General features: G+C 41.4%; 2 protein-coding genes across 2 annotated transcripts; one reads left to right on the top strand and one right to left on the bottom strand.

The window, feature by feature from the left end:
• Nucleotides 1-551: 551 nt before the first annotated feature.
• Nucleotides 552-11,986, bottom strand: slc9a6a (solute carrier family 9 member A6a). Its single transcript, XM_083980507.1, has 16 exons — nt 11,616-11,986; nt 9,986-10,185; nt 9,341-9,418; nt 9,117-9,193; nt 8,799-8,911; nt 8,229-8,334; nt 6,354-6,509; nt 6,001-6,101; nt 5,631-5,719; nt 4,608-4,721; nt 4,220-4,331; nt 3,897-4,050; nt 3,492-3,522; nt 3,297-3,385; nt 2,513-2,618; nt 552-2,189 (listed from the first exon to the last, which is right to left on the bottom strand). The coding sequence occupies exons 1-16, from the start codon at nt 11,908-11,910 to the stop codon at nt 1,920-1,922; spliced, it is 2,091 nt and encodes a 696-aa protein (XP_083836633.1). The 5' UTR covers nt 11,911-11,986; the 3' UTR covers nt 552-1,919.
• Nucleotides 11,987-12,696: 710 nt separating this feature from the next.
• taf7 (TAF7 RNA polymerase II, TATA box binding protein (TBP)-associated factor) lies at nt 12,697-20,591 on the top strand. The gene is made up of 12 exons (XM_083980599.1): nt 12,697-12,934; nt 13,702-13,778; nt 13,872-13,950; nt 14,345-14,478; nt 14,764-14,884; nt 15,018-15,076; nt 15,642-15,714; nt 16,402-16,515; nt 17,259-17,453; nt 19,087-19,199; nt 19,746-19,805; nt 20,202-20,591. Exons 1-12 carry the CDS (start codon nt 12,916-12,918, stop codon nt 20,244-20,246), a joined length of 1,089 nt encoding a protein of 362 aa, XP_083836725.1. The 5' UTR covers nt 12,697-12,915; the 3' UTR covers nt 20,247-20,591.
• The last annotated feature ends 514 nt before the right edge of the window (nt 20,592-21,105 follow it).

Below are 21,105 nucleotides of genomic sequence, written 5' to 3'. Positions count from 1 at the left end.
CCATTAACAGCTGCTAAACTCCGTACCAGAAGGAGATCACAAAACCCTCCATTCTTCTAGTACACCCTGCAAAACAGCCTACACAGTGTGCGATGGAGTGTAATAACACTATGAGTAAAATGGGACACATCCACCCATCAGTACCCTTTTTACAGGATTTAGTACTTTTATGAAAATCCCGTGTAACCACCAAACCTCAAGAACAGCAGAGAAAAACATCCAACATATAATCAACTATTGTTGTTCTATTCTGGCAATCCTCCTATTGATGAACTGCCACAGTGTCAAACATAAATATCACAAATAATTCACTGCATCCAGCCTCTTAAACACAAAGATTTGTTTTTTTTCTCTTTCCTTTTAGTCATATATGTTTATAAACAGAGTAACTTTGGATACTCACTCTTGATAAGAAAATATAAGATGGTTAAATTTGTCAGCTTGAACTCAGAGGAATAGTGAGGAGTATTCTTCACTATTAATGGACATTTATAAGCCCAACAAATAAAAAACAGCTGGGAGATTAATCAATAATGAAAAATTATCACCGGTTGCAGCTCTAAAGATACAGAGATAATCAATTCTCTGGTTTGCCAAACGTCTACTCACAAAAGTCCTTGTGTGCTTACCAAAACCACGGTACTAAGTTATTTTAGTGTCAAATTCATGTATCTATGTGTTTTTTGTTCCTTTAATGAAAAATTGGATTGAAAAATTCAAAGTCTCAACCACAATGTAACGATTGTAATAGAAAATGTGTGTGCAAAGCTAGATGTGTATGAAAAATGTGACAAAAAAAAAGAAGAAAGAGAGAATATAAAACACGTTTAAGGTCATCTGCATTTGGTTTTCACAAAATGTCAAAATGCAGGACAGAAATGGCACTGAGCTTTCTTCATTTGGATCTCGTTTTCGGAACAACAGCCCTTCATTCTGCCATGAGCGACGTCAGCTTCTAAAATAAGGTGTAAAGTCCCTCTCTATGTCACAGTCAAAGGTCATTGGGAGAGATCCACATCTTTCACTGCCAGGCTACACCGCATCGGTGGCATTACATTGTCACACACTATTTACAGGCGAATAGCACAAACCGACTGCCCAAACACCCAGCTGAGTATATTGCTACCTTATGGACAGAGGTGTCTGTTTTTTTGTTTTTTGGGTTTTTTTTCTTCTTTGTTTTATTTGTTTTTTTACAAAGGAAAACTACAACTGCATGACTGCCCATCCTCAACCAGCTCTGCTTCCCAGAGCTCATCCAGTATGGGTCGACAGGCTTAAAACTACAATTCCCAGGCACTTGATTGTAACCAAATGTACAGTAATGTTGTCCACTGGGTCAGCATGTCTCTGGTGCACAGAGAGAAGGCAGCAACATTCAAGGTCAGACCCAAAACACAAAAGCCCTCAACCTCCCACACAAAGAAAACAAGAAAACAACAAGCATCCTCAGCATGCACATCAAAGTTATAGTGATATACTCTACATCGACATATTAGCTAGTGGTTTGGTACTTGCATTTACACACTAACGCATGCTGCTAGACCTCTGTGCAATGCTACAGTAAGGTGACTGGCACACAAATTTAAGCCAAACTAAGAGAAATCGACTTTCAAATGAATGCTCAAACAGAAAAAAAACCTTGCAAATAAATAAGACTATATTACAGTTTTGGCAGATGCCGGAAAGGTGTGGAAACGAGCAGAATGAGGTAGAGACAGTGATTTGCCTGTGGGAGAATGAAGCTGTGAAGAAAAGTGGAGAGAAAAAAAAGCAAGAGAGATGAGGAAAAGGTGCGAGAGCAAAAGAGAAGTCAGTGGAAGGATGAAAGGAGGAGAGACAGGTACTGGTCTTTTGCTCGATGGCTCGGGACAGTGTGAGTTGGACGGTTGTCTGGGTCTGCACCGAAAACACTATCTTCACATCCGCAGGCGGTGGTGAGGGTCTGTGAAGGGCGGCTCCGAGTCGTCCATGGGCAGCACCAGGCGCGTGCCCCTCATCACCAGCTCATTATCTCCGTACGTTAACTCTCTGTCCAAGTCATCGGACGTGGCGCCGGCAAAGCCTGGGCCGCCACTGGTGTGGGCTCCTGAGGCGTCTGTACTGACTGTGATGTCGCCGTAGGTTAGGTTGATGTCGCCGTCCGTCAGGATGAGGTCAGAGTCATCGTCCTTCAACTGGCATTCATTCTGTGGGAAGAGGAGAGATGTGAGATATGCCGTGAACTTCACCGACGCCAAGATAAACAAGAACATGTGATTTTATTTCTCAGAAACCACTGAATAAAAGAAACTTTTCCCCCAATAAAAGATCAGTCACTTCCAGCTTTTGCTTATTATCTTCTCCTCATCTGCCTTGAAAAAGAAAAGCTTTCAGGCCGAGGCTCTGCGCTTCATGATTAATCAGAGCCTCTTATTTTTTCCATCCGTTAACACAGGAGAAAATCTTAAAAACAGTTAAGTGTTTGATTGAGAATCAGAAATAGCTCCTGTGTGATGACCCAGTGTCTGACCTCATACGCCTGAGGGCTGGTGAGGAAGCGGGCGAGAGGGCCGCAGCAGGGAGGCAGCGTGGCCGTGAGAGGGGGGCCACTGTGAGTCAGGATGGGCTTCAGGTAGCTGGAGGAGGGCGCCGAGTCAAGGACGATTTACTTACTGCACTGAGACAGTGGTTGGACACAGCAAACAGACAACAAACACACAATAACGCTGTGTAGTTTGACTACTAATGACAGCAGAGTAGACTAGAAGACTCAAATTTGATCTAAACGGATTTTTTACAAACAATTTACACAGAAAATAATGGCCTTCATATTACACATCCAATACAAGACGTAATCTGTCTTCCAGCCTGTACATGGCACTCCCTCTGCTGTCTGACACTGTGCACTACAGTTGTCTCCACTTGGCTCTTCTGGTGGCCTGTGGTTGTGTAAATACAATTTATCAACTTCCTATAAAATTGTCATCTCAAGGTGCTGACAGGAAGTCATGCTGTAAAGGCTGTGAAAGTTGTTTCTACACTGGTTTGATTTAGTGTCAGTTTACCTTATTTTTCCTTCTTTCTGTAGTATTTTGTGAATAAACGATGATTTCTATATTACATTTGATGGTGCTTATTGTGTTAATTATGTGTTTAAGTCTGTCTATTTATGTGTCTGATACTCAAGTGACAAAAAGTGACAAAAAACAACTTTTTAAGGACAGAAAAAAATAAAAAAAACATGAAAATATCTTGTTATTTACTTGACTTTTATGACTTCGTTAAAAAACAGTCATTTGTCACGAAAAGGATACTTGTGGTCAAAGGTGTACCAAATTCTGAAAAGCCAGGCACTTTCTTGTTTGGTGCTTCTTCTCTCTGATCCTTCAGCGATACTCAACTGCTGTAAAAAACAAAAACAAAAAAAAACACAGATCATGTTTTTCGATATACATTGTAGTCATACTCAGTCACAGTATAGTAACGACTGTTTCGTAAGTGACACTCACAGAGTTATCTTGATCAGAGTCCACCCCCACTCTGTAAAAAAACAAGGGAGAAAAGGAAATAGTTTCAACAACAGTCAGAGCAAAGTCGTGTTGAGAAGCGTGTTGACCTTGTTTAACAAGTTCCTAAACAGCATGGTTCCTTAAAGAGACGAGTGCTTTGCATATTAAAACACTCAAGCATTAACCAGAGGAAGGTCAAAGGTTGCATTGAATCATTCTTGGGGTTTTAACCTGATAGGAGATAAGTGAAACAGGAGCCTTTAAGTCTGGACAATCAGAGATGAGCATTAAAAAAGAGCTGATCTTCTTCTCTTATCTGAGCTGGCCTGATGTGACCCTGCAGTGTTAAAACAAACTCAAACGCCACATTCAGTTTGACCCAGAGATGGATGGGGAGAGTTGTACCGTATGCGCTGGCAGGACAGCATCTGGGTGGTGCCGCCTCCACAAACCCAAACAGTGAAGAAGACCACGAGCAGAGTGGTGGTGAACATCATCTGACGGGCGTATGTGGCTGTGTCCCTGATGGACAGGGCGAAGGTCATCGCACCTCGAAGTCCTAGAGAGCAGAATGCAAACAGTGATATAAACATACAAGCAAGTTTCTGTATTGGACAATTTATGGGGCTCTCTGCAGGTTGGTTTTTAACTTCTCAAAGTGTGTTGTAAGAAACTAGAAAAGGAGAAGAGCATCCAACATGATCTTCTCGTGTCTGTGTGCCACTAACCAGCAAACATCATCATGTGCTGAAAGTTGGATCTGATCTTGTTGCGTCGTCCCAGATTAAGAAGGAATGAGAGAGGGTAGATGTTAGCAGCTCTTCCCAGGAACACGGCCAGCTGGGTGGGAAGGAGGTTAAGGAGAGGACAACACAAAACAAACTAGGGAGCTATAACGCTCCTCACTCTGTGCCAAGCTGATTTGCTGCTCCTTTAAATTGATTTCCATTTGCATCACGGTGTTAAGCTGTCAGACTGTGGGAACTGAAAATGACTGAAAATGAAAATGATAATGATGTTTCCTTATGCTGATACTAAAATGTGAGTGAAAACAGCCACATTGTGTGGGTCATCCTGGCATCATGTGCTGAAGCTGGTTTCATATGCGAAAGATACAAAAGCTCCAACGATGAACATTGGATTAAAGACGTGGTTCTGGAAGGTGAACAGGGTCAGACCCATGTAGGAGAAAATGAAGTTCTCAGCCAGGAAGTTCAGCAGTTCAAACAGCTGCATGAAAAAAACAGAAAATTCAAGTTATGAGGAAACAAAGTCAGGCGAATGAAATGGCATAATAATACACTTGGCCTGCACCACTTTGACTAAAAATATTAAATATCAACATTACACATTTCATTTTAAAGGGATAGTTCAACATTTTGGCAAATTGGCCCATTGCCATAATCCCTATAGTCATAGCAGTAGGTTCGTTACCTTTAATTGTTGGTGCAAGCTATTTTTAGAACGGCGGAGCCGCAGGCTGCTCAGAGCTAAGCTACGGATGCTAATGGGATTTCTTGGTTTCCCTCATCAAACTCATCAAATACACAATCCAACAACTCCAAAAAGCTCTGGTGGACAAGTTGTGACCTGCACATTCACCACGCTATGAGATAATAACGGAACGTTACGAGACAGAGTTGTTTGAGAGGGAAATTCATGCAAAACCGCTGATGCGCGTTCCTGTTGGGGGCAGTTTTTCGGCAAGCAGTCTCTGCATTTGCCTCGAAAACAAATCCCATTAGCCTCCGTAGCGTAGCTCTGAGCAGGTCACGGCTCTGCTCCGCCGCTCTAAAAACAGCTTGCACTGACAATAAAAGGTAACAAACCTACTCCTAAGACTATAGGGTAGAAGGTGGATGATGAAGAAGGTACAGTGAACATTCACCTAAAGTCCAAACAATGAATGTGGCTGAGTGAATGACTGAATGACAACTACTGATACTTACTGTACTTTGTCACCCAACCAGTTACTGTCATACCAAATTATACCTTCTAAACTGACACACTGACGTTTCCATTGTGCTTTAACTATTTGCCAGTTTCAAAACTTTTAAAATAGAAAAGACACACACGACTCAATATTTGAAATGAAACACATTGAATAAGAATAAAAAGTGTACTCAAGTCCAGTCTGACCTGTTTGGTCCTGTCCTGGGACTCAGGGGACAGGTTGTTGAAGGTATAGTGGGCCTGCGTGATCCCACAGAACAGCACTGCCACCACACCTGCAACACATCAGGAAAGGCAGGAATACGCAAAGAGGGAAGTCAGAGGATCAGTAAACACTGATTACTTTTAATAAAGCATTCACAATATACATATATATGTTTGTTTTTTTCTTTTTTGCTCTCATGCACACTACAGAGCTATTGTTAGTTGAAATGTGGGAATGATCGCATGTCCTTCCAGTTTAATCACGGTCACCATAGCACTGTCACAACAAGATTACACTACAACATCATCAGTACCATGGCAGTTTAAATAACTGTGTGTGTGTGTGTGTTACCTGTGAAGCCACAGGCCTCAGCCAACAGGAAGGTGCTCCATGACATGAGGAAGAACAGAGCTGTTTCCAGCAGCTGGAAATCCCTCAGCTTGGTGAACTTGGTCACGTACAGACAGACAGTCAAGGAGCTCAACGAGACACTCACAGACTTTTATGCAAAACTATTCACATCATTCAGCCATAACATCCACGGAAAGAAACGTTTTAAAGTTATAGATTTTTTAAATTAGATCCAATCCAATCACCTACTCATTTTAACTTTTTCTCTAACCACTCTACTTAACTATGATATCGCTTTTTAAGCTGGATAGATCCTATTAAAAAAAAACTTTTACATGCACAATAAAAATCACAATGGAAAGGATATGAGAGCAGTGACGACTCCAGTGGCCACTCCGAGAGCAAAAGAGCCGCTGAAGACTCCGAGAAAAATCCCAAAAGATTTCAGCATTGCCATGACCTCGAAGGTGTGAGTGTTGTCTCCTTCTGGCTGGTACGCTACTATAGACCTGGAGTGAGATGAGGAAAAAAAAACATTTAACGCCTACTCTTACTACAAGTGTTAATCACGTCATTAATTAATTCAAATAAACAGTACAGAAGGTTTATAAAATCATTTTACAACCTATAAAGATGAAGTTGAAGCCTGCATACAGTATAAAGTATTCTTAATCAGTCTTTATCAGTCTCTTTGTACAGGATATCATTTTGAACGTGCACCTCTGCTGATAAAGTGGCTTTCACAGAAAAAGAAAAACGCTCACAACTTGGAGACTTGAGATAAAGAGAAAAGCAGAGTAGGGGTCAGAGGGTTGGAACAAAAGAGAGTCAGACTATTTGGATAGTTCAGTGTTAATACGCAGGTAACAACAGAGTGCCCTGCTCAGGAGTCTACTGAGGTGATGTGTGAGACTTCAGATATGCAACGTGTCCTTTATACTCACTTTGTGTTCCAATAAACCCTGAGCAAAGGTGGAACAACAATTAAAAACTACTAAATGGTGCAGTTGTTGTTTACTTTACTGCTGCTATCACGAGGAAGAGGCACCTTGTTTTCACCAAACTCAAATTTTTGCTGTTAGAAAACCACGTAGTGTCCAATACAGGTAGAAAAGAAGACTACAGAGCTTTTTCAGTTCTCTATGAGTATTTAGTCCAAATAAAGACTCTGCTTTAAAAATCATGTGGACAGGGAAAAAAAATAAATCCTGTAACCAGTGAAAACAACAAACTCATTGACGCAGTATCTGTGTCACGGCAACCAGACACAGTACAGTAAGTTATTTCATGAAAGAGGATGTGAATCACTCACTTTATGCATCTGCTTTGTGTCACCTGGTGGTTACGCATCAACACTGAACTATCCCGGTAAAGTCATACTCACAAGAACGGGACCGTACTTCTCATCAAACTTGGGTCAAACAGCTTGAGAAATTAATTTAGTGTCTTTTAAACTGGAGCCTGGGATTAAAGGGATGTTATCACAGCTCGGTAGTTATCAGCATGAGAAAGCAATTACACACATTTTATTTTCTTGAGGCAGTTTTGGGATGAAATGGAATTAAAGTGACAAACCTCATTTCCAAATAATACTTTCAAATACTACTTGAACCAAGTTTGAAAGCAGATTCATTTACCCTCTCCGCTGCGGGCCCCCACACTCATAAAACAAATCACCAGGCATTTCTTCTATAAGGACTCCTGGCTGTGTCACCTCTCCTTGACTTCTGTATTATCTCCAAATATAATAGGAATGACCTCTTAGCTGACTCAGGACATCAAAAATGGTTAAAAGAAGAAAAAAAAGAGGAACAAGAACTCATGAATAAACCATGAAATTCTCTGCATCTCGTGTCGGATAAGCCCGAGTGTAAAAACAAATGGCCAGTGATTTGTCATGATGGTCCCAAGGCACAGCAAAGACACACAATGTCATGCTCTACTTAGTGCACCCGTTCAGTGGGCTGGTTGGAGTCTCTCCATGGGGACCGGCCCCTCCGCCGTGCCTGCTATTATAATTTATAATTCTGTGGAAATAATAACAGTTCCATACAGAGCAGCAGAAATACTAAGGGTTATCTTAGGGACCACCTCGTTGGTTATATCAGGTTAGTTAAAGGTCACCAGTCAATCAATGAAAAAAACAAACAAACAAACAGCGACACATTCAAGACAGTTTGGAAAAGTGCAGACTCCAGATTCGCCTGCGAAACAGACACATGACTTACGAGGACAGGACCACGGCCACGGCGTCGTTGAGCACGCTCTCTCCAAACAGCAGGGCGTACAGATCCACGTCGACCTGCAGCTCGTTGAAGATAGCCAGGACCGTCACTGTGGAACAAAGAGAAACACAATAAATCCTCCACAATATTACAAGTGACACAGGTCATGATACACGTCACCGAGTGAGACGGTCGTGGGTGTCGAGAGCTTCAAGAGCCGTGTTTCTAAACACTGCTTTTGTTTCTGTTTTCAGCACTTTCGGCACTATTTCATGTCTGACAGGATCTACATAAATAAACCTTCTTGATAAAGAGCATATTAATGATAAAAGTGTACTATTTTGGAGATTAGAATACAAGAGGAAGGTAATAAAATGTCTGCACAAATCAAAGTGCAATTTGCATCGCTGCTTTTACCACTTTGTATCATCTGTGTACAGTTTCACACATGAAAAATTGACTGTGCTCAGCTTATTCTGTATGAATGTTTCTTTGAGCATAGATTAAAGTCAGAATTAGCATAACACGTGAGCAGGAAAACAAACTCTGAGGACCGAGGATCAGCAAACACACCGGGGTCTGTGGCAGAGACAATGGCTCCAAAGAACAGACAGTCAGTGAAGAAGAAGTCTCCATTCAGCTGTCCCACCTGCTTCATTAGCATCACACAGCCGTACATCAGCAACCTGACGGAGGAACAGCAGGTGGTTTTGCACATCATCATAAACAACATTGACTTTAACGGCATCACGGACACTCTGACGACAAAATAACTGACATATATAAATTCTGCTCGGCCATAAAAGAAAGCCTCAGAAAGAGAGCTGCACATGTGAAATGTGAAAGGACGTTTGTCTTAAAGTTTTCTTTTTGGCTAATTGATATTCTTACCCGATAATGAAACAGGAAATAACTGTCCCCAGGAAGGCGTAAGCCAGGATGGATCCCATGTTGCGGAAAAAGTGTCTCTGCAAGACAAATCAGTCGTATTTCAGTCGAGGACACTGTCTCATCGGCTTGTGTTAAAATTATTCACTTTGTAATGATTGCTTCACTGATGACTATTTTTACAAGGCAGTAGAAAGAAAGGCTCAAATACTAAAATATTACTGTACCCTTTTCAAGCTGTAGCCGGCGTGGAAGATGATAGGTGGCAGAAGAATATTGAAGAACACTTCGGGGTCAAAGGTCACCTGAGTCACACACACACACACACTAAGCATCATGCGCTGCTCTTATGCAATACTGTTAGATTACAGTTTTGGATCACAGTGATAAGGAATGAGATAAAAAATACTTTCAAGAGACAAAGCTGCTTTAATGTGTCACTACATTATTGGATATCTCTAATGAATTAATTAATCACTCCTATATGACACATCTGGGACAGCATGAAGTAGCTTCAGGACAAACCAACAGGAAGTTGATTGAACAGAACAATGACATGATGGTAAAAGGGGACAGCTTCATTAACAGTTAATCTGATGTTGATTTTCTGGATAAATATTTAATGGTTGTTTTTGTTTTTCAAATTGCTATTTTTTTTTCCAATCAAGTATATAATAATTATAATTGTTTAATAGCCTATCACATGCTTCAAAAGAAATCAAATGCTGAACTCATTATCAAGCTAATTATGCTTTAATTGTATGATCATTACTTCAGCTCAATATTTTAAAGAAACCTGAACAGAAGCACCATGAAATCCACAGAGATACTGTATATAGGAACATCACAGTATATTCAGATGATGCATGTACCTTTCGCAGCATCTCGTTGTCTTGCACGTCGTCCACCTCGTTGGCACTGATCTCTCCTTTCAGTGTGTACTCGTAGAACTTGCCACTGACGTTGACCAGTAGAGTGGCGGGGCTGGCGTTAACGTGGCAGCTCATTGTGGCGTTGCTAATGTCACGAGGAACATGGATGCCGTAGCGCAAGACCACACCAACAAGTAAGCCTGGGAAAAGTGACGAGAAAAGATTTTTTTTTAAAAAAGCAAAACAAACAGGAGACAGAGGGGAGAGTCGGTTAGGAGCGAAGGTGGTCATGATTCTGCAGGTGTGGGCTATGAAATGTTCCTGTGTGAGCCTCACAAAGCCAAAACAAATGCCACATTCTGAGATTTTGCTGTGAAATTAAAGTCGGGAAATCATCTCATCAGAATGAAATGCCCTGTCAGACGTGTGTCAAAACCTCCACACAGGCATTCCTAGTTACCCTGTAGCCAGGAAGAAACTGAATGGAGCTATATGCTGGGGATTAAACGATGTCAGCAAATATTACATGGTTGTTGAAGTGATACCACGTAAAGTGACATCCTGAGAGGTTTATCATAACAAAACCAGTGAGAGAGACATCAGTCAAACACAATTTGTACGTGCACAATCTTTTTAAGAAGAGAGATTTAGACTGATCAAGCACAAAAAAAAAATCATATTTCAGTAATTGTGGTTCTGCATAAGTATTATAGAGAAGTTGGTGAGTGAGCACACAGAATATGTGAATACTGGAACTTCTCTGAAAACGGCCATTATCATTATAACCTGGAACTGTGCTTCTTCTCCTATTACAACAAATCTAAATGTCTGCTGTGAAAAAGTCCCTCAGGCTACAGAAGTGAAACCACCTCTGTGGGCAGACAGTGGGTGTGTTGAGCAGTTGCTGAAACTTGTCATTGTTAGAACAAAATATAACATGGTTGTAAACACACCTGGCAGAGGAAAAAAACACACAAATCATCTCAGTGTTAGGCTATGTGTTGTATATATTGCAGAAAATGCTAACAAGATGCATTGTTTGACTATATGTTGTACTATTAAGCTGAATGTGCAGCAACAATTTGTCATATCACACACATGATTTGTTTTTGTTTTTTAACTAAAAGCAGGAAGTAGCAGAACATGAAAATACTACAGGAAGGTATAACCTCAATGATGTACTAAAACAGACGAACTTGCATGGTTACTTTACACCACTGGTGAAGTAGAGTTTGTCTTGTCAGGTGTAGTTTCTGTTGCAGTCTGAGTGTAGGAGGGAACCTGCTCAAAATTATGTCTATATCATGCACATTAGTCCTGGGTTTCAGCAGCCCAGAGCTTGGAGAAGTGAAATTAAGCACTGGCTTTTACATGGTACAGCTGTTTTCTCCAGGGGGGCTTCCAATGCTCAGCTGCCTAGATCTCATTTTCAAGACCAAGCAGAGTGCAGAGGAGGTGTTGTTATCATAACTAAGCCTGTTACCTTGCACCATCTTCCTGGCAAAGCCTAGTGTGTAAAATGCACTGAAATGCGTTTCCAGCCTTGTAATGAATGCAGTCATTTCAAATCTAATCTAAAATGAGAGTAAATGCACTGATGATGACGTCCCTCTCCCTCTCTTTCTCTCACCATAAATCATCGCCAGCCCAGTTTCGTGCAGAAACCTGAACCGCCGGTGTTTGAACAACCAGATGGTCAGGATGGTGAGGGTGAGGAGCAGGATGAAGATGAGCAGGTCCGCGCTGTCCTGCCTGTGGCTCTCCTCAGCCTTTTTCTCTGTAACGATGTTCTCCATGGCACTGTCCTCCTCCCGAGACGAGGATGCTCGGCACACACAGATGCACACAGACAGGCTCACGAGCAGGAGCAGCCAAAGCGTCCTCGTCGCCCTCCAGGCCCCGTTGACAGTCACTTTAAACACCATTTCGCCTGGTCCGTGGTCAAATGCGCTAACGTCGTCGCGGATAAAAGCAAACTTTGTGTTAATATTATTCACGAAGTGGTGGGGGAGTAGACAGCTGAAAGACGACAGCAACAGAGATATCGATTTCGGCCCGGAAGTGAAAACTAAAATTTCCAGAAAGTATACAGTGTTTATTTCATTGTAAAAGCACCGCAACAATATGTCGTTAATTTCAACCGAACCTACCCGAGAAATGTTGTCATAACCTATTGTGTTTAATCTATATACTCATTGTATGAACAGAAAAAACATATTCAGTCGTGTTTTGCGGAGTCTTTTAACAGGTGATGATACTAGTTGTAACACATGCTCTTATTGTGAAATCGCCATTTTCGACATCCTGAGCAGGAAGTGAGATTAAAAAACAGGAGAACACAATTGAATGATTATTCAGTCGTTTTTGAGGGAATTGTTTTGTTTCTGTGAATTCCTCTTTCAATATTGTATATCATATGGCAATGGTACAACATGCGAGGACAGAATACAATTAGAAAATTTCACACATCGGTGATATGTGTCACCTTTTTTTTTTTTTTTTTCAAATCTCGCGAGAGAATGTACAAAACGTAATGTGACGTTCAATACAATTTTATTTTGCATGGTATAAATTCATATCAGATGATGCAATGTGTGTATTTGTTCTATGAAGCCAGCATGCGAAAACCTCTGTTCCTATATACAATTGTATAATTCTATAACATGTATATTATTATTTAAGAAGACATTACCGAGTGTGTGCGCATGTGTTGTTGTAAAGTGAGACATTTGATTTTCCGAGAAGAACGTGAACGTCGCACCACTGGTGGTAGTCTTGATGGCTGTGTTTTTTTCTGGATAGCTGAGATGTGTATATTTTAAATCAGGATCTTCTTACGGCTCTAGCAAGCCTGTGTTATTTTTTTAACCAATTAAACACACACACGCACACATATATACAGTTGCACGATCCAAACAACAAAAACGAAGATGACATCTAAACTGAAAGGTACGTTAAAATCCTCTGCTTTTGATTCAACCAAGCTGCTAAGCTAACTATCGCTAGTTAGCATTCTCGCTTGTAAACATACTGCTAATGCTAATGCATTTGTATTATAATCGATATATACAAATAACAAGTATGGTTGAATTAAGACGTGGACCACAGTATCTAAGTACAACTCAAAATCTGTGAGCCGTTTTTTTCCAGGAGTGTTTGTAACGTCAGTTCGCCATAACCCTGCTAAATTAGCTTCTATGTCACCGTTATTCAAACTACGGTAGATTATATCGTATCTAACACCTAAAAGGTCATTGGTGCATTCATTTGTTGCTCTTAACACGTAGAAATGTGATTATGATAATGAACAACACATAATCGAGTTTAACATGCAGCTAGAAGCTGTAAGTTGTATATTATGATGGGTTAATGTACAGAAAGGAGACACATGAGTAAAGTCAAGATATATGAGTTGTATGCATAGACTGTAAAAGGTTGTATGTGAAGAGATAACAGCCCTATTACCTGCATTATTTAGTTGCAGCTCTCAGTATCATGTAACTTAGTCTGTGCACTTTGGTATTAGTGATTTCGTTTTGGTGGCTAGAAGTTGTATACTCAGTATTGTGAACTATCCTCTTTAACTCTTAGAAGAAGCATCAGAGATTGAACCGAATAACTGCACAGTATAAGTCACAGTCTGTTTATTGTGAATTGTGCTTATTGCAGTTTCACATATGCATTTTAACCACTTTGTTCATGGTTCATGATTCTAGTTGGGAAGGTCGGCTCCAAGAATAAGGAGGATGCACCTTATGAGCTGGAGAGCCAGTTTGTCCTCAGGCTGCCATCGGTGAGACTTGTATTATGCTGAAACACACTCTGTTGGAATCACGTGTGATCTTTTGCTGAAACTGATGTGGATTCATCTTTTTTTCTTTTACAGGAGTATGCCTCAACAGTAAGAAGGATTGCCCAGTCGAGCAGTATGAACATGAAGGATAGACTCACCATTGAGTTGCACCGTAAGCTCGTTTAAAAGTAGTCATGATACTTGTCTGGTGTACTTGTTTTTGTAATGATTGTATTTGTTAGAACTTTAATCTTCTTTGAGTGTGAGATGTGTAGATATTTCTATGGTGAGTCCATTTTTTGTCTTTGCATTTTGTCATTAGGGGTGGAACTGGTATTTTTGTGATTTCTAGTTTATGTTGTGTTGTAATATATATATATATATATATATATATATATATATATACAAAAAGTACAACTGTCAACTTGACAGTGAAATTTAAGTGTTGTATAGTGTCCTATTTACCACCAAATAATCCTTCTGACTGATGCATGTCTGAAAAACAAGTCTCATTATCATTTTTTATTATGTCATTATAATCAATCATATCTTTCATACTATTTTAGCTGATGGTCGTCATGGCATAGTGAGAGTAGACCGTGTCCCTCTGGCCTGCAAACTGGTGGATCTGCCCTGTATGATTGAGTCTATGAAAACAGTGGACAAGAAGACATTTTACAAAACCGCTGATGTCTGCCAGGTAAACCACTGCAGTGGCATAAAAAAATGTTTTCAGGCTGTGCAATGAAGGAAGTCCTCTTCACTCGATACATTTGTTGGTGTCCAAGTTTTAGGGTGCTTTTTGCTTTTTGTGCACACAAAGACATTAACTTTAAGACGTGTTATATAATTTATATTGTTTTTAACACACATACATTCTTAAAAAAGACTTTCTTGCTTGTTAAAATACAGCAGTACATCAACATTAATCGGCAGAATGCAAAGTGAAATAAGTCATTAATTTATTTTTTGATTCATGGTTTAGATGCTGGTCTGTACACTAGATGGAGACCTTTACCCTCCTTTAGAGGAGCCAACTGGCACTGACCCTAAGAACAAGAAGAAGGACAAAGACAAGGATAAGAAATTTGTTTGGAACCACGGCAGTGAGTAGACAAACATCTACACACAAACATCCACAGCGTTTTGTGCTGTTTGTGCTGAAAACGTGGAGGGCAAAGGACGATTTGCCCTCTACAGCCGGTTGAGCTTCACTAACCCTGTTGTTTTGGTCTCCAGTCACCTGCCCTCTGAAGAACACACGCAAGAGAAGGTTTCGGAAGACTGCGAAAAAAAAGGTTTTTGGCATTTCCATTTTTCCTTCGAGTCCCTCCCACCCCCACCCCTCCCCGGCCTCCCCCCACCCTCATTTCCCATCCTTCTCTTTAGCATCTCGCTTGTTGATCCATCTCTTTCCGCGGCTCTCTTCCAACAAGACATTTACATTTCATTAAGCAGAAACTGGTGAAAGTGAAAACTAAGATTTACATATAAATAAAGCCTTTCCATCTCAGTTTGCCCCAAAGGCATGAGAAAAAAAAGCAATTTAACTATTGCTTTGATCAAAGTGAAAGCGAGTGTGCTTGAGCACTACACTTCTACTTTGTCTTTTGAATAAATCTTCCTGAAGGTGCAGAGCCGAGCCATATCGATTTGGCCCCTTCTGTCTCTAATCGCTAATGTGCGTCCTGGCATCCAGCCAGCTGCCACCTTTTGTGTGTCTGTGTGTGCGACTGTGCATGCATTGTGTTGTGTCTGTGTGTGTGTATGAGAGAGAGAGAGAGAGAGAGAGAGACAGGAAGAGCACGACAGAGATGCCACTCACACCACATGTAACCCAATATCTCTCTCTCCCTCCCACAGTACATTGAGTCTCCTGATGTGGAAAAGGAGGTGAAGAGATTGCTGAGCACAGATGCCGAAGCTGTCAGTGTCCGTATCCTCCACAGATATTCTGCATGTCTGTCTTGCAGCACAAGGAAAAATACCACTGTTTCAGAAAAAGGAGTGGCTATGGTGTAATGTACAATCAGCTGGAAGTCATTGTGTACCTAACCCCGAGCCGTGACTTTTAACTTTTAAGCAGCACAGAATAGTTCCTGCTCTTTTTGACTTTTTTTTAAGAACAAAAATAACCCTGTTTCCATCCATTGCCCCCAACAGGTTGATCTAATGGCCGAGCGGGCGTCCCGACTCCCGCCTCCCTTACCTGACTTGACTCTGTCGAGTGCTTTTGTGAGAGAGATGCACTTTGCAAGGAGGCAATTAGGAATCTAATGAAACTCTAAACTTGCCTGACAGAATAAGAGCACAGCAGGGCGGCTCTGAGTGGCTGCTTGCTGTGTGTTAATTGAGATGGACTGTTCATTATCATTGCTTAGTTGGTCACAGCGAAGCTAGATTCTAATTATAGTATCGGGTTTGCATGCAGCAGCAGACATACACATGACACACTGATGAATGTCAGAGTTCGGGCAGTTCCTGTGGAGTGTCATGTGGGTTTTTACCCTTCAAGTGTATTTTACAGAGGACTTTGTGGAAAGTGAGTTTCTTCAGGAAGCTGAAGGCTGAGAGAAATGTGTGTGTGTGTGTGTGCCTCTTGACCTTAACCCATGTTGCTCAGGGTGGGAAATAATAGCAGAAGATGAATCCAAGGAAACAGATCAGCACGGCTCTCTGGCCAACCTGGACTCCTCACCGGGCACCTCAGGACACAAGATGGGTCATGGGTCCTCTGGTGAGTCGAACACGTTTTCATTAGTAAATCATAGTGAGTGCTACAAGTATGTTGGTGCCTCACTCAGTTGAAGCAGTAAAACATATATGCATTACACATGGTCCGTAGAAACTCAAGACATAAACCCAGATTAAAATTGTATTGAAAAGATTCTGTCCATTCTATGATCACCTTTTATACAAATTGATTTTTATAAGATGTATTAGGAATGTGGAAAAGATGTTGATTAAGTGGGGAAAACACCATAATATTTTATGTTTTTGCAATTTATTGATTAAAAAATGATGTCTACTGTAAGCTAATATTGGCTGATTTATAATATCTGCAAAGCAACATCATTTTTGGTGCAGCTGTATAGTGACATTTTGAAAGGGCCGTTATTGTTGTGGTGTTAAACCGTGATGCAGCTACTTTGAAGTGGCACAGACAGTTCTTATGTGTTCAATTCCTGTTGTGATTTTCTTCCCCTCACCAACAGAGCTGTCTGTCTTCATTTTGAACTTGCGCTCCTGTGTCACTCTTGATAGCTTTTGCCCCTGTATAGTAGTAGGAAATGGAAATGAAGGACATCCAAGCATTAGATACATTTTGGCCATGAAAGTATTTTTGCCTCTAACTTCCCCTTTAATCTTAGCCTGGTTTAATCCTCTGTTGTTCTGCTTTACTCTTGTCCCTGTCTCTAAATTCTCACTGTCTCTCTCTCCATCTTTATGTCCACGTTAATAACAATATCACACCGACAGTCCAGCGTGATGAGCTGAGGGAGATCTTCAACGACATTAGCAGCTCCAGTGAGGATGAGGAGGACGAAGGGGACCGGCACGAGGACGAGGACCTGAATATCATGGACACGGAGGATGATCTGGTCCGACAGCTCCACGACAAACTCAACGAGTCCGATTCTGCGCAGCATGAAAGCGACAGAAACAACCAGATAGGTGAGAGGATATACAGATGTGAAAATATATACAAACATTTTTTGTTTATAGGTGACAGGAAATATGAAGATGATGTATCTTCATATAACTGAATTTAAATACTGATTACGTGATTAGTGTCGTTTATAATGGAAAACTTCCAACCAAAAGTCTTTCTCGTTTTTGTCTATTTGGCCCTGTTGATTGGACAAAACAAGCAATTTCATAGAAGCATACTGAGCTGAGTCATCAGTGCTTGGTTTAACGGTTCAGTGGTTTAATACTGCCATACTTTAGTATTTGTTGTTTTAAAATGTATTTTACTCCCCATAGCAAATTTTTCAGTCCAGTTTTTCATGTCTGTAACGATTGTCAATTCTGTAATAGAAATTTAGAAACTCTTTGACAAATAACTATTAGAAGTACAGTATGTCCTTGTGGTGGCAGGTAGATGTTATATGCTCTAAAAGTGAGTATGTGCACTTATTTTAAACCATGCTGGGAAGTGTGGGTGTGTGTATGTGTGTGTGTGTGTGTGTACCTGGGTGAAGTAAGTGCAGCATTAGAATTATGCAATCATTCATGCTGTGCTTGCAACTTGCATTTACACCTCCGAGTGAGCACAGATTTCTTCTAGCCGACTTATTCAGCATACCAACAGTCTTAAATATTTCAGTGGTGGTGGTCATCGCCAAGAACCTGGCATGATGATTTCAGAACAGTCTTGGAGAAATCAAATCCCACTCACACTTGTCAAAGCAGAGAGGTCGAAAATAACCTCAGCCAGGTGTCTGGACATTTTAATCAGAGATGAGTTTTCTAGGTCACACATCACACACACTCAAAAAGGAGTATCCCTACTTTGACTTAAATACACACGCTGTGCCCCTGCCCACAGAGATGCACACACTGACAGCCCTCCTCAGCGAGCCAATCTGACAGGTGTTGTGGCTCAGCATGCGGCTCAGACAGCTGTCCAGCTTGACGGCTCAATGCCTCCTTATCTACATACATGGAGCTGTCAGTCAGCAGCCTTATTGGTCAGCTTCCTCTGCATCAGTGCACCAGAGCATATTCTTGTGTGTCTGAGTCTGGCTGCGCGTGTGTGTGTCTGGCAGCGGCGCAGAGTTGTAATAAATAGGTCTGCGGGGACTCGTACCAGCTTGATTTTTGCATATTAGATGGGCTGTGTCACATGATTGAGAGCCAGTTGGGCGGGAAGCAAAAGGATGGTTACAATTAGTATGGAAGATGGTGATTGAGCCACAGGTTGTTCCGAGACGCTATCACTTTGGCTGGATGTAATGAGAGCCCTCTGTGATCCCCAGAGCCGACTGATTTAGTTGTGTCTTTTAGTGCCTCAGCCTGCTGGCTCACGTCCCTTTAAATGGATTTGTTGTTCCCATTAACCGCAGTTTGTCAAACTGAAATGGTGGCATCCTTGTGGTTCAGCAAGCTAAGGTGCATAACTTGTCCTCCTGGCTTTATGAAAGCAATGTCACCCTCAAATTATCCCACATGTTCTCCCTCCTGTCTCTTTTAGTCTTCACTACACATGAATACAGAAGCATAACTGGCTTATTTTTTGAGTGTTTTTAATTTTTTTATGACAGTCAAAGTCTTAGTCATGTGCACCATATGCTGTTCCCTGTAGTTATGGAGTATCAGGTGCAGATCAACAGCGTCAAGGCCAAGCTTCAAGATACCCGTGCCCGCAAGAAACAGCAGGAGGAGCTGATCATGAAAGTGGAAAACCAGGCCCTCAAAGTAAGTTGTGAACACACGCACTCCCCCCCCGACTCATTCAGAAACTAGGTCTACATGTACAGAAACATTAACAAGAACATGCAGATGAGCTCGGAGGCAGAAGTCATCATGCAGCATAAGTTCTCTCAACAGTGATGTGAATACAGAAAAAAAACAGCTGATTATACACAGTGTTAGAGGCCATTATTTAGCTTCTTTTGTCGTCTTAAAAGCATGAAAATTCATTGTTCTGCCAAGCGCTCTTTAGCGGAGGCTTTACAATGAGTGAAACATGAGCAGACATAGCCCTTTTTACATTGCCATTCGGAGCTCTCATTGCCCGGTGTTTTGGGACCGTCAAAGCCCCATCTCCAGTGGTTATTATCACAGTCGCAGGGAAAAGGTCAGCTGTCTCTGACTGGCATTCCAAGTGGCCTTTCCGTCAAGAGAGGAGAGTGACATGAGCGGCGCAGGCAGGCACATATTTAAAGCCATCACAGTTTAATGAGGCTCAGCATGTCCACTCGGAACAAATCTTGTTTGTCTCTCTCTCTCTCCTCTCGCCAGAACCGTTTCCAGGCCTTGTTGGACGAGATTATTCAGCAGGAGGAGCGGGAGATGGAGCAGGTGAGAACCTTTTCGTAAAAGCCAAGGATCAGCGCTCGCTGTGAGCTTCCCCTCCGCTCTCAGCCCTTTTGCATGTATTTACCTTGTGTGAATGTCAAAAACCATGTTCGCAGATGGCATCGTGCTTGGTGTCCTTTTAAAGCCCGACACTCTTCTCGCTTAATAGCAAAGTTCAAATTCAATCAAATGAAATGAAATTTGTCAGCACCCACCAGCGACGTCCTTTTTGGAGCCGCGGCACAGAAGCCCACCCACTGTCTCGGGTCGTTGTTTGTATTGACAAATGAAGGCAGCAAATTAATGTGAAAAGACATGTTAATCATCATCCACTTACCTTCCAATTACACCCCGGGGCTGTCAAGCATCAATCACGCCTTCTATTTTCTGCTCCAACAGCTGGCCTCACTGCAGGAGCAGCTGGACTCACTGATAGAGAAGTGACCACCAGGGGGCAGCCTCACGTCATCTTCGGCCACACGCATACACACACACACCACGAAGAGGAGGAGAGGAGTCTTCATCCAGGGAGGAGGGAGTTTTTATTAGCCAACTTGCTGTGTCATTCCTTTCAGTTTGTCATTGTCATACAGTACACATACATAAAACTGGTTTCTCTGTTAAAAGTCAGTAAGTTTTATTAGCCTGACAGATTTTGCTGTTCCTTAAAACGTATGAAAAGTGTGTGGCTGTAAGAGATAGCAGGGTGCGTTACATGTCTGTTTTGGTTTTAGTTCAGATAAACATTTGTATTTTGTTTCTTTAATCAAGAATAAACTTCTGTGATACACATGAGCCATAAAACTCTCAACTGTCTTTGTTATTTGGGCGCTTATTCACACATGTGGGCAGTTTGATGAACCTTCCTTTAAGTTTTCACTACATCACTGCAACGTTTCCTGTTTCCCAACTTTAAAAGCATTAACACTTTCTGCCAAAAAGAATAGGTTAACATGGGGACCATTATACTTGTACAGGAATACAACATTAACTATTATTTTATCTATTGATAAAACAGGGAATCTGGCTACGTACTACCCTCACACCTTTTTTTGTGTTGTTCACTTCAAAGAGTAACTTAACAACACCTGAAAATATTTGCAGACCTGTTGTGCTTAAATTGTTCATCTTCCTGCTGTGCTGTGTGTAACCTACTACAGGACGTCACAGGTGAAATGAAGCGCAAGCTTTTAGACTTTCCACCAAGAGAGCAGCAAAGCACAGACAGAAAGGTGTGAAGTTGCTCTGTAAATGACCATGTAAAGGCTACTTCCTGTCCACTCTGCTGCTCTGCTGCTCACCA

Source organism: Trachurus trachurus (assembly GCF_905171665.1).
Source record: "Trachurus trachurus genome assembly, chromosome: 10".
In the NCBI taxonomy this organism is placed as follows: domain Eukaryota; kingdom Metazoa; phylum Chordata; class Actinopteri; order Carangiformes; family Carangidae; genus Trachurus; species Trachurus trachurus.
The sequence above is the reverse complement of the archived record's forward strand: the minus strand, read 5'-3'. Positions and strand labels throughout refer to the sequence as shown.

What these genes read in the sequence shown, in the direction of transcription:
- slc9a6a (XM_083980507.1), bottom strand. Translation starts at nt 11,910, where the DNA reads ATGGTGTTTAAAGTGACTGTCAACGGGGCCTGGAGGGCGACGAGGACG. An exon ending in ACTCTGATCAAGATAACTCT is followed by an intron (nt 3,386 to 3,491) that starts GTGAGTGTCACT and finishes TGTTTTTTACAG; the next exon opens with CAGTTGAGTATCGCTGAAGG. An exon ending in TGGTACACCTTTGACCACAA is followed by an intron (nt 2,619 to 3,296) that starts GTATCCTTTTCG and finishes GCCCTCCTCCAG; the next exon opens with CTACCTGAAGCCCATCCTGA.
- taf7 (XM_083980599.1), top strand. An exon ending in ACTCACCATTGAGTTGCACC is followed by an intron (nt 13,951 to 14,344) that starts GTAAGCTCGTTT and finishes ATACTATTTTAG; the next exon opens with CTGATGGTCGTCATGGCATA. An exon ending in GGAAGACTGCGAAAAAAAAG is followed by an intron (nt 15,077 to 15,641) that starts GTTTTTGGCATT and finishes TCCCTCCCACAG; the next exon opens with TACATTGAGTCTCCTGATGT.